The sequence below is a fragment of the Schistocerca gregaria genome, chromosome 8 (genome assembly GCF_023897955.1).
Source record: "Schistocerca gregaria isolate iqSchGreg1 chromosome 8, iqSchGreg1.2, whole genome shotgun sequence".
In the NCBI taxonomy this organism is placed as follows: Eukaryota; Metazoa; Arthropoda; class Insecta; order Orthoptera; family Acrididae; genus Schistocerca; species Schistocerca gregaria.
The window spans coordinates 165,429,061-165,442,880 of record NC_064927.1 but is presented as its reverse complement, the minus strand read 5'-3'; the positions used below and the strand labels follow the sequence as shown (position 1 = coordinate 165,442,880).

The 13,820-nt window shown below is 42.6% G+C and overlaps 1 protein-coding gene across 3 annotated transcripts in view; it reads right to left on the bottom strand.

The window, feature by feature from the left end:
• The window catches only part of LOC126284333 (neurotrophin 1), a 180,255-nt gene that overhangs the window by 25,710 nt on the left and 140,725 nt on the right, over positions 1-13,820 (bottom strand). For all 3 annotated transcript variants that reach the window (XM_049983180.1, XM_049983182.1, XM_049983183.1), the window contains 2 exons: positions 6,199-6,384; positions 894-1,017 (listed from right to left, as the gene is read on the bottom strand). In XM_049983180.1, coding sequence (XP_049839137.1) covers positions 894-1,017; positions 6,199-6,384 — 310 coding nt within the window. The remainder of the gene's footprint in view (positions 1-893; positions 1,018-6,198; positions 6,385-13,820) is intronic.

Sequence of the window (13,820 nt, the reverse complement as noted above, 5' to 3'; positions counted from 1 at the left end):
ATGCACTACCACTATGTTGATCGATTTTATTGAAACTTTTCATGGCGTAAGGGCGCAGTTCAACGTCGAAAACCAGTCACGTACTAATACACTAAGACACGTAGTCCCTCAGCCTTGCAAATAGCAAGATTCAGAATTGCCTCGAAATAAAAAAATTAATGGCCTTAAAAACTGCTGTCGTGTTACTTTTCAACATGCTTCCCTTTCCTTGACACACAATAGCAGCATTAGACGCAGAGTCTGTTGGACGCCTTCCCGAAAGCTTAGTTGGAAATGGCGTCCCATTCCCCTGAATCGATTGAACATCCTCAAAATTTACCCCTTTGAGAGTACGTATGAGTGGGGCAGAACATGAGGTCTGCTGGAGGAAAAGTCCAAGAACACAGGTGATGTCCAAGGACTGGTATCCCACTTTTGGCCAATAACTTACGCGCAAGAACGTTACTGTGGCCCGGAAAACAGTGATTAAGAATAAACATGCAAATCTCGTTAATCGATACTGATTTCTGCCAAGCTCTACTAAAAATAGCTCATTAATAATATCAGTCACAGCTGCGATTTAAATGAGGCGATTACTGGTTTCGATCCTTATCGGCTATATGTTGATGTTTACAGTTTTGTTACAGCGCTACGCGAATACGACTGAACATTAAAATGTAGTATTGTTGACGCGCTACGCTTGTTCGAATAAAGAAGCCACTTTTTCCTCGTGCAAAAATTATATCCTGATCCTTACAGAAACCAACTTAGTATGTAACAGTTTCGCTTATAAGCTACCTGAAGTCATGCAGGTCGGCAACCTGAAAAGCCTACGTAGTATCATATCAGTACGTGCTATAGTAAAAGGCACGACTGGATTATGTTTTTGGCGAAGTAAAGCGAGCGGTAGGTACCTTGAAGATATCCATGTGGAGCCCTCGCTCGTTGTCCCAGGTGAGCAGGCGGTGGTAGTTGTATACCTGTTGGCAGCGCGACTCCACGTTGTCCGGTAGCAGGCCGCAGCTTTCACGAGGCTTTCTGTCAATCACAACAACACACCTCGTCAAAAATGGATGCAGCTGCCATGTGAAAGGTACTCTACATTCTGTCGCTTGACACAAAGCACTTGTCACGTCTCGCACACTTCCCCCGCATCTACCCGCCTTGAGCACAACAACAAAAAATGTCTTGTCTTTTCTTCACCTATACATATTTTAGTGTTGTTTAACCATCGTATGTGGATTTGTCTTTCTGTTGAACAACACGTAAATGTTGCCTGAAAATAGGTGTAGTTTTGAAAGTGTGATTATTACATTCAAAAATTCATACCTTAATTGCATATATTGTTGTTTATACCGCCGTGTCCTCAAACATTCATTCATGGAGAAAAATAATGAATTGTGTTCTCTTATGATGAAATTTTTACGAAATATTTTTTATTGCTAAAACAAACACAGACACAAAAAGTAAGCTTTCATGAAAACAACCCAAGATGAATCGGTTTATGTTTTTGATGATTTTTTTTATACTGATGTCAATTCAGAGGGCTTTGTTATTGATCATATCTTTACTGTGACACCTTATTCAGCTGTTACCGAAGCCAAAACCCTTAAGTCACTTTTTATTTTATCATCATTAGCGAAAGACTTGCCTGTTGCTCTTATGCAGAGCATAAGCACTCGATGATTTTAGGATCCGGCAGCAAACCCGAAGAGACTTTCAAGACTTATTACGTAGGGAAAGCCTACGTAATCACATAAGCACTCGGCTTCGGGAGAGGTTCTTGAGCTCTGCAAACGTTTCCTTCTCTTTCTTGGCCTCTTCGTGTTCCTGTACTGTCCTCTTTCCCGATGTCCTTGGTCTTCCTCGATTCCTTCTTCACTGTGTGTCCTAGCAGAGAACACGTCTCTCTATAACATCCTGGCTTTTTCGGAGAGTGTGTCCAATCCAGCTCCACTTCCTTTCTTGATTTGAAATCATTAACAAAAGAACATCTGAAGTTCATTCTCGTTTTTGTGATTGATTTGTTATCATTTTATTGAAGAAATCTCCCTCTACAACTCCCCCCTATTCGAGTCTCTCCCGCTCCCTATTTCCCACCCCCCCCCCCCCCTCCCACACACACACACACACACATACACACGCATAGTCACAAAACATACTTTCCTCGTCTTCAGTATGTGTCATTATCAATCTTTCCCTTTCATTACTAAATATATGCCATAAACTTTTCTCCTCATTTCGAATGAACTCCCTCTTCATCAGTTACCCTATATTCTCTTCCAATCTTCAGCCTCTTTCTGTACTGCTACATTTCAATAACTTCTACTTGGTTTTTTTAGTACTGTTTGGTGTTCCCCTTCACATGCGTACAGTGCTACACTCGAGACAGATACTTCCAGAAAAAACTTCCTTACTCTTCAATTAAAGTTCAAGGTTAACAGTAATCTTTTCTCTTTCAGTAGAGATTTTTCTTGTCATGGTCAGTCTGCATTCAACATCTATTTTCCTTCTGCTAATGTCAGTTAATTTGTTGCCCAAATAACAAGCATTGTCTACTGCATTTAGCGCTGAATTCTCCTACCTATATCTGTCTCCATTACCTTAGTTAATTCCAGGACACTCCTCTAGTTTCTACTTTTATTGATACTCACAACATGCTTTCAGGGCTATCTATTCCGTTCAACTGATTTTCCAGGTCCTTTGGGTCTCTGATGGAATGACAATGTCATCGTAATTGTTACTCATTCTCTCTGGACTTTAATTACTTTTCTCAGTTTTGCAACAGGTTTCTTTACTAATTGTTCTGTGTACAGACTGAATGACACGGGAGATCTGCTACATTTCTTTCTCACTCGGTTCTCAATTACAACCTCTGTTTCATTTATTATGACTTTTATAACTGCAGCCTCCTTTCTGTACAAGTTTCAACCCCAATAAATTCAGAATTTCAATGAGTGTATTGGAATAAACTATTAAATCTTTTCTCCTCAATAATCTAAAATAATTTTTAAGGATGAACAACAAATAATTTTTTCCACTAATACGACGACCAACCGTTCGTTAAATCAAATTTATTAGAAATTTCTGAAAGCTACACCTTCGTTTACTTCTCTCCATAATTACCATTTTGATTTAAGCACTTGGTACCTCTAAATGAGTACACAAATTCTCTTTGCATTCATGTTCTTCCAACAGAAAGTTTTGGAACCCAAGGACCACAGAATTTGTGGTACACCTGTTTGGTTATTATCTCATGCAAAAGAGTATCAGAAATCTACTAAAATTACCCGACAGCTCTGACATAATAAAATGTCGGTTTTCCCGAATTTTCTGTCAATTTTCTGAGCCAGTTCGTTGCCGACTTCTTCTGTCATCATCGTGAACACTCCTCCTTCCACTCTTACACAAACGACACCACCGATTCCTAACGCTTTCAGTCTCCCCATTCAGTCCATATACAGCACAAATTTCTTAATGAATATCAACAGTGCTAATAGCCTACTGCGGAACGGATTTCACAAGTGACGGTAACTGCAATCGGAATGCACATTTTGATAGGCTGCTGTAGGCGAACGAGAAACATTGTGGCTTTCCTTGCCATTGCACGCCAAACACACTGACCTAATGTGTGACAGTTAATTCCGTTTACTGCACTTACTTTCCAGAGAGCCCTCATATTTGCTAATTACGAATCAGTTTTCGGTTTTTAGGCCACTGAATAGTGACGAGCAAATATTAGTGCAAGAAAATGCTATTTCTCTCTGAGCCGTAAATATGATATTGTTCCAACAAGACGTGACGGAAAAATCAATTAGCATAACATAAAACATTTATGATTCTTGCCAAATGCTTCGATTCTCTACCAGAAACACATAAAAACACAATATGCATATTATGACAGAGACAAATACGATATGAAGGCATGCAAAACATAAAGCTAGCAAACACTCAACAACAAATTTGTAAGACACGGAGAGTTAGACATTATTAATCTCTATCAAGCCTTGTTGGATGCATTTACATTTCCTGCTATTGGTTCACTAGTTGGACGTGTTGGGTCAAGAGAGTAATGTCGGGAATTAACTGTCGTCTGGATTTGGCAGCAGTCGCTCACGTTGTGGCTATTAATTGGAAGGAAACCTCATTTTATTAAATTATCTGTGACTCTCACCACTCCATATCTGATTCGGAGATTCCCGTGTCTCACGTATTGCACCCTTCTTCGCACCCCCTGTAACCTATTGTTAAGGTTGGATTCACCGCTGGAAATGATCCAAACTGACAGCCCATTTACGCTCCCTTGCTAATTGAGTCGTGGTGATGATTTCACTGGCGACATTAGAAAACACTTCCCAGTGTTAAGATGCTCACTTGTTAGTTCTCTCCTGTGGTTCAGATTGTCAGTATCAATGGGAACAGATGAAAATTTGTGGCGGCCCGTTCGAGCAGGCTTTTTTTCTGCCCGAATTAATTGCCATCCTGTTACCCACCACTGACGGAGCGAAACCTGTCCATGAACCCCTTACTCGCAGTTCCTGATTACATTAAGCGATCCGGCATTTATAGACATACATATAATAAGGTGAATACGAGCAACGATCCTGTCTTTCAGTGCGGATGTCCACCATGCCTGATGTGGATTGCGAGTAAGGGGTTCATGGGTAGGTGCCAGTGACTAACAGGCTGGCAATTTGGGTCGGAAGGAAAGAGCGCTAGGATGGACGAAGAAGTTAATGCGACCACTCTCCTAAAACGGAAAATTGGGGTTCGAGACCTGGTCCGACGCAAATTTTCACGTGTTTCCATTGATATATTTCATTGCCCAAATGCATCGAAAGTCATTAAAGCCTCTGAACGATTAGTTACATCGCATTTGGATTGAACACGGAACATTCGGGCGTGTATAGAGTTGTTGAATGCAAGAGGATTTAAGTGGTATATCTATTTGTTTGGCATGTGCTGCCGTCGAATAGGATCCTTTGTGCAACTCTGACGGTTGGGTATCCCATGTGCTAACTAGCTTCTTCAGGAGGTCATTACTGTGGTGAGTGTTTGGTATTGTGACGATGCAATTTGAAAGGTAGGTTTTCTGTTAGAAACATAGAATCAACCGTTGAAAAATATTTGGCATCATCTCCACTGCCTTTAGACTAAATTAGAAAATATGGACGTCAGTTACACATACGACTCGGACAAAAACACAAATGTTCATCAACTGCGAGAGATGTACTGGTGGTCGCACAATACGGCCAGTCTCAGGCCACTTTAGTGTTTCACAGGTGACGATAGTGCGGGTCAAAATGTTTACGCAGTGCAGTTATACCCGCCACGTTGCCCTTCCCCATGCGAATGGCTGCTATTGTAACCCAGTTCTCATCTCTATCTATGTAAATGCGAAGTCAAACTTAATTTGACGATAAGCAACAGACCCACTGAATCACTGCTTATACGTAACTGCTACGTAGTCTTACATCATAAAAGCACTCCGTCTTGAGGCCACAAGTGGCGTATCGGGACCATCCGACCGCCGCGTCATCCTCAGTGGAGGATGCGGATAGCAGGAGCGTGTGGTCAGCACACCGCTCTCCCGGTCGTTATGATGTTCTTTGACCGGAGCCGCTACTATTCAGTCGAGTATCTCCTCAATTGGCATCATGAGGCTGAGTGCACCCCGAAAAATGGCAACAGCGGCTGGATGGTCACCCATCCAAGTGCCGGCCACGTACGACAGTGTTTAACTTCGGTGATCTTACTGGAACCGATGTATCCACTGCGGCAAGGCCGTTGCCCACAACATGATAAGCATAACCAATTATTACGTGGCTCTGCTGTTTGTCGTGAAATTAAATTCAACCTGGCACTGATGAAAAGTGACGTAGATGGAGGTCATAAATGGGTTACAGTTGCACTCTTTCGAGTGGACAGGGGCAGTCGGCAGGTTCAACAGTGCTGGAAAATATTTCCCCACGAAATATCGTCGCCTGCGAGACCCCAGCGTCGTCGGAAACTGCGTGCTCCTTTTCTGCGTCGGCCAGCTCATCTGTTGCGATTGATAAATCTTTCTGTATCCAAGCGAGATGCCAAACGTGGAGCTAATGCCAAATTTACTCTAATTGGTGACACGCAATAAGATGCTGACTCCAATGTACACACAAAAATGATATTATGGTTCGATCAAGGAGTGAGGTGAGGAACTGCGCTCGGCCGGCTACTCACAGACAGAGGTCGAGGCGCAGCGTCTGGGTGTACTCGCCCACGTTGACGACGAACTTCCACTGCCCGCTGGTGGCGCGAGCCCGCCTCGGCCTGGCCAGCTGTGTGCGAGACGCGCACAGCGACGCCGTGCCGGACTCCGACGTCTGCGATGACGTCAGCGCAGCGGCCAAGGGCGAATCCGGCCGTCTGAAACAAGCACGAGTCGGATGGGATCGTCATATCACATAGCGATGTTTATTACACTACTGCCAACACCATGCCAAACTCATGGCCCCATCGAATTGCAAATTTATGGACGGTTTCATAAGTCCATATTTTCACCAACACGCTCGTCGGCCACTGAAAGAAAATTTGGCAGGAATAAAAATACACTCATGCTCATAAATTAAGAATAATTGCAGAGTGTGGTGCCACACGGCACTACACGGAACAGCCGCTAATAGCATAGACACATAGGGAACACATATGGCACTGATCTGTAAGTCCACAGTATTGCTGATGTTGAGAAAAACATCCCGAAACACATGTGCTACAAAACGTCACTGTTTCCTGCGCATGTACGCCGAAATCAATATGGCTTATGATCATCTTTGCACACGTACACAGGCCGCACAACGGGTTGGCATACTCAGGATCAGATGGTAAGCAGCTGCTGGAGTATAGCCACCCATTCTTGCATCAAAACCTGTCGGAGCTCCTGAAGTGTCGTAGGAGTTTGAAGAGGTGCAGCGATACGTCGACCGAGAGCATCACAGACGTGCTGGATGGGGTTTAGGTCTCGAGAACAGGCAGGCCAATCCATTTGCCTGATATATTCTGTTTCAAGGTACTCTTCCAAGATGACAGCTCTTTTCAACACACAGTCACCATTAGCACGTCTGAAAACGTCTGCACACTTACTCGCTGCACCGTACTCTGACATGCACCAACACACCTCTCCGTATGTGGACTGCTGTCAGCACCACCGTGTCACGACTACAGGTCAAATGCACCGCATGGTCATACCCCGAGGTGATTCAAAGCCGAAAGCCGCCGACCAGAGCGTAGTTTCACCATGTATCAGCATTATCATTAGCATGAGTGTATAACAATTACACAAAATGAAAACTATGCCTCCACTGAAAGAGGCATCCATTTACTGAGACGGTAATTACCGATTGTGAAGAGGTTCTGATAGGAACGATCATTTTCAGTGATAAATGGATACAGTGATGAGTTATAACATTATGTTCATTGCTAAACGCGAGATTAAATACCGCCTGGTGATACTGTGGGCACTTGACGCTGGAAGGAAATTATATACGAGGGCTATTCGGAAACTAAGGAACGATAGGTCTGGAAATGGGAACAACAAAATGGTTCAAATGGCTCTGAGCACTATGCGACTTAACTTCGGCGGTCATCAGTCGCCTAGAACTTATAACTAATTAAACAGAACTAACCTAAGGACATCACACACATACATGCCCGAGGCAGGATTCGAACCTGCGACCGTAGCGGTCGCCCGGTTCCAGATTGTAGCGCCTAGAACCGCACGGCCACTCCAGCCGGCTGGAAACGACAGTCAAAATCAAAACTGTTTTATTTGCAACACTTAGCTACAACTTCCAACTACTTATATCTATAGTCGCCGATCCGACTTAGACGTTTATCGTAGTGTCGTATCAACTTTCCAATATCCTCATGATAGAAGGCAGCCGCCAGTGCTTTCCGCCAATTCTCTACGCTGGCCTACAGCTCGTCGTCTGTGCCAAAATGTTGTCTTAATAGCCAGCGGTTCATGTCCGCAGAGATGGAACTCAGAGGGAGACAATTGCGGGCTGCATTGTGGGGATGAAACACTTCCCAACGAAAACGCTGTACGATCATCATTCCTGCGGAATGTGGCTGAGAATTGTCTTGAAGAAGAAAGCGCACAAAATTTCTCACCAGTCCCTCGTACTTGGCTGGAGACACTATTGCTCTACGTATCTTTATGTGCTCCCCGTGTTCTCTGAACTAAAACGAACGACGTAACGTGATCGACGGGCATACTAGAGACACTGCCCAACACATCTGTGCATAACTTCATCGGATTTTCACTGTGGCTGCCATTTCGCTACCGATCGTCCCTTTCTTTCCGAATAAGTGAAGCAGAGTGAGATTCCCTGACATAAGTGACTTTAAAAAACGGACATATTGTTATTGCTCAGCGTCTTCAAAGGAACGTCTTGGAAACATGTGAAGCTGATCGGCTGTTCGTGTGTTGCTTCTGGAGCTCCGTGCAATCTGTGGCACTATGACAGCTACGGACACCGTGAGCATTACTGAGGACCATTTCCATCTCTTCATACACGATTTCTTCCTCAACGTACGTGACAAGGCCACAATCGTGCTACCGTAAACTCATGCTGACGCCTTTGCTACCAAATTTGCCTCATCTGGACCCGATATGACACCCTGGTAAGTTATAGGACGTCAACTCCCCACCCACAAAACACTATACTATAATTTACTTGTGCAAACATATGGTGCCACATTGCTCCATAAATCTACCGAGGACTCGTCGAATCTATGTCACGCAGATTCACTGCTGTATTGCTTTCCAGAGGTGGACCACCACGCTATTAAGCAGGTGTTCAGGACGTTTTGGCTTATCAGTGTACTTCATTTATCTGGAAAGACCAATGGGCACAAATTTAGGTCGTGATGATCAGAAAATTCGTGCTCTCTCAATGATATGAAACGTGACAGTGCAAAAGAAGTGTATTTTCTGCCGATTTTGAAATATGTGTGCCAGTCTTATTTTCACTCAGCAAGAGGACTAACCATGGAAACATATAACAGGGCAACTTCGGTGATAGTTAACGTAACAATTCGCTCTGGAGAAAAAGAAACAGGTTACCTTATGCATCTGCCTCATACCATCTTGTATTACACATTTTCAGTTGATTGCTTGTCAAGGAGTGTCTAGGCTAGTAATAAATCGGTACTCGTGCGACAGCGTGTTTTGGGTAGCCCTTGGGATAGGGACCATTTGTGTACCCCAGAGAAAGAAACACCAAGTACATGATCAAAGTATGAATAATACACACTTCCTACTGCTTAGATAAATGGAATAAATCTGGTGGTTCTTTTTGCATTTCATGTGCTCTTCAGGGCCTTTAGGGCCCTATGGACATACTATTAGTTCATGTGCGGTTCCATAGAAAACCCCCAAAAATGATTTTCTAGCATTTTCTCGTACCAAAACCAAGCCGCGGAATACGTCTATACACAGCAAATGGTTAAAACTTTTCAGCATATGTTCCTAAGATCCCTATCTGAAGCAGCTTTGAAAGTTTCCTTGATGTCTTTATCTGTTTCCGATATGCAGAGGCTCACAGTTACCCTGCTTGACACGTGAAATACGAACGTCAAATTCACTGTGAGGAGAAAGCGTAGTTTATAAAGTGGCTTCGCACGGAGGACATTTTGTATAGTATCACCGTCATCGTCAAATAGGTTCTGGGAAGAATGTGGAAAATTTTTGTGCACATAAAATCCGGTCTGAGGTGTAAAGTTAGTTTTCCGTTACTTCATCTTCACATGAGTAAGGTACCAAAATTTTTAAGTTTTACTCCGTATTTTTGGATACTTCATTCTTGGAATATCATTTCGTAGAAATAGTTTCTGACCCCAACCCACTTTTGCTCATTACCTATTACCACGTGCAGCCGTTTGAATATGTATTTAGAAACAGATACCTAGTTTAGTCGCTGCCTTCTTGCTGTTTGCTGTTGTGCTTTCGAGAAATCTGCAACAATATTGTCAAGACGCGATGTAAATGGAAATTTTGATTAGGACCAGATAATTGTTTGAATTTCATTGCGCATTTAATATAAATACAAGTTATACTGAGACCAATTACAGTTCAGTTCAGATTAGGTTTTGTTTAGTCAAGGGTTAGCATACGACTTGGATAATAATTTGTGGGTACACAGCTTTTTATAATATCTAGGCTTTTTAGAGAGCGGGAGGCAAATTAGGCCTAAATTTCATACGGAAACACATAGAGATGAACTTACAGCTGGACTGGTTACTTTCAAAAGAGTACGACCTATTCCTTTTCCTACCACTGGTTCGTTCCACGCTGTGCGTTTCCGGAAACGTCGAGGTGTCACTTACATCATAATTTTCATTCCTTTCTTCACTATTGCACAACAATTCTACCTGTAAGTACTCTCACAACACGATACACAGTGACGGTCTGGAATTCGAGTCGAGATATTAACGAAGTCTGTGGACAAGGGAGAAGCGCAGACATGACAAACAAATAGCAGTGACGTGTCAGGTTTAAAACAGGACACTTATGATCGGTGGGGTTTAGACGTCGGGACGATTTACGGAAAACATTCACCTTATATCTGTTATAGCCACCCACTGCTTACGTGCGATCATTACAGCTTTTCACATTGATGGTCACGGAGAGTTCATTCGTTAAAATATCCTCTTGCAAGGATTTCGAGAAGTTACCTGCCAGCATACCCGCGCGCGCGTTAGCAGGCCGTTTCCGGGATTCGGGGAGGCGCGCCGGGCATGGATCGAATTCGCCAGGAGGATTAACGACGAGGACCGGTGTTGGGGCCAGCCTGGATGTGGTTTTTAGGCGGTTTCCCTCGTCCTAACTAGATGAATACCAGGCTGGTACCTACGACACGTCTGAGTTACACGATTCGCAATCACTTCAAAAATGTTCAGACACTTTCCCATGGGATAAGAACAGGTGCAGTGAAACTCCATCCTGGGGGACGAGTTGGCGACAAAAAGGGCATGTGGCCAGCCTCTACCGCTAACATTGCTAAAGCCAGCACAACATTCTGATCCTGTGAAAACGTGTGATAAGACCAGGAAAAATAAGTTTTGGGAGCTTTTATTTCATTAATTTCATTTAACTGCTCGTTTTTTCCCGCGCACCGTTCGAGAGTGGAACGGTAGAGAGACAGGTTGAAGGTGGTTCATTGAACCCCCTGTCAAGCACTTTGTTTTGAATAGCAGACTAATTACGTAGATGTAGATGTAGGGTACAAATGGCTTTTTAAGAAACGAGCGGAAATTCTTTTCGAATATCTGCAGTGAGCAAGGAGATTACAAACGACATTGGACGTCGAAACCCCAGAAAACGCAACCGGTGCCTGTCCCAGATAAGAAACCGTGTTATGAAATGTCCACTGCAGACCGTTGCAAATCGTTACTCACGAGCAGCTCTGTGGCAAACGGAGTAAACAGCCGTTGTCCAGACGAGAAGCCACGAAGAAGACACGCCCTGTTACACTGTTTCTCGGATAATATCCACCTTAAAAGACAATTACGTCCATCAGCGATTTTCTTCCGGAGTTTCTAATTTCACCGAACTTTTCATTTCCCCGTGAATTTCGTAGCAGTATAATTTGTCGTCCGTTCTGTAAACTCCGCTTCTCGCAAATGACTTTACAGATGTTTAACCTGTCGATACCATCCGTCTGTTATCACTTAAGGCCGTCATTAACATAGCAACATAAATCACTCATCGAGATCATTTGTTCTGCGATGTTACAAGGGACTAACAGTTTGTGCCATAATTTCAGTTCCGGTTACGCATCTTCTGTCAGCAATACAGGCAGGAATTTGTTCTACAACAAATATTAGATCTTTTTTTAAAAAAGTAAATGAGACGAAAATGGATAAGGACATGTGTCGATAGCGTGTTCTTTGACGTGCAAAAGGCGTTCGATGGCAGTGCAGTGTCGCACCGTGATAGTACGAGGTTACGAAATGTGGAAGCAGAAAGACATCTTTCTGCCGGATACTGCTCAATACTTGATTCTTAACGAGCCTAAAACGACAGACGGAAAAAAATTACGGACAGCCCTAAGGGAGTTGTACTGTTGTTGGTCACTAAACATGGTGAATAGTAAGTAAGAAGACAAACTTCAGGAGGAGGTTCTTAATAAGAAAAGGAACTAAGAAGTTCATATCAGCAAACATTCGGAAATTTCAAGAATGTTCCATGTCACATTCATTGGCTTTTCTTTCTCTCCTAGCAAGTTGTAATACCCATTTCTCCGCTAATCACTGATAAAGCTTCAGATCTTGAACGGTTTTCGCATTAAAAGTTCATATTTCACAGCCACAAGTCAAAACATGTAAGAGTCTCGCAGCACAAACTTAGTTTTGAATTTCTGGTTTATTTTAATAGGACTCCAGGGCAATTTTACTCATTTTTCTGTTTCCTTTCCTGTGGAGCTGGTTGCTGTCTTCAGCTAAACACGGAATTTCACCAACTGGTTCCATGATTTAACTTTTAATTTGTTTCATTTTCTATTCTGTGTATTGACTACATAATATTTTTCTCTTATTATGATTAATTATCAGGCCTAATTTACAAACTGCTCTGTGAAATGTATCCATTAGTTGCACAAGTTAATCAGCATTAGAGGCAAACAGCAATAAATTGTAAGGAAAACGAAAGTAGTTCAGCCATGACCCATTAAAACGTGTTCCGTCTACATTTATTCATTCTAATCACCTGAAAATCTCATTTGGGCCTATTTAAAATGGTATTGGTAAAATGAAACGGCACATACTCTTTCAGTTCTTAATGTCTCGCTATCTTTACGAGATCCAGGGGAACTGTAGGACTGACACACACACACACACACACACACACACACACACACACACACACACACACAGCATTTTAAACCTATTATTTCAAGGGCTAGGACAAGGACAGATTTTGTTGAAAATGAATCAAAATCCCAAAAGAGGTAATTTATGTTTATCGCTCCGTTTAATCATTGTTCATGTCTCTCAAATAATGGAGTGTATCATAATCATTGTAACAACTAGCTTTTTTCTTTGTCTAATTACAATTACCTGTAGAATTTTAGTTGAAATCTTGTACGGTGTGACTTACCTGTCTCTTTATTCCGAAATGGAGCCATTACAGAATTAATTATAGGGAAATGACTTCGTCCACAGACACTGTGGAAACAGTTCCATCCGTTTCCAGCAGATAGTGATCCGCAGTTTGCAAATATTTGTAAAAACTCATGTTTCATAACGTCAAGTGTCTTGAAAATCTTTGTTATTAATGCGAGGTTCGATTGTTGGTAATCATTACCAGGAACAAGAAAATTTTCAATTACAGTGTTTGTGTATGAAATTCCATCTCTATACAACATGAACTGAAGAACAGAACATTGGATATTTGTAAATTGTTGGCTTAACGTCGCTGTTAGATGTATGGTCCATGACTTATTGTTAATCGTATCAGCTGACGGTGTGTGACATGAATCTCGACAAATTCCATCCGTCCTTCATTGCTTCAGCCTGTGTCTCAGACTGACAAAGGTGTAATCATGTGCATACATTCTCGTACTCCCTGTGTCCTAGCGACTCAGTCAAACTGACCAATTTCGAGCATCGACGGGCTGTCTCAGGGGTACGATTGCAGTAGATATCTTGTAATCCATCGCTGATAAAGCTTAGCCAGGCATTGTAAGCGAAGGTTAAAAAAATCGCTCAACAAACAGTTTCATAATGAGATGCAGATGTTTGGCGTTCTGAAGCGAAAGAAGTCAGAGTGTTCACGTTGTTCAACTGCTTTCGTAACAGCGTCT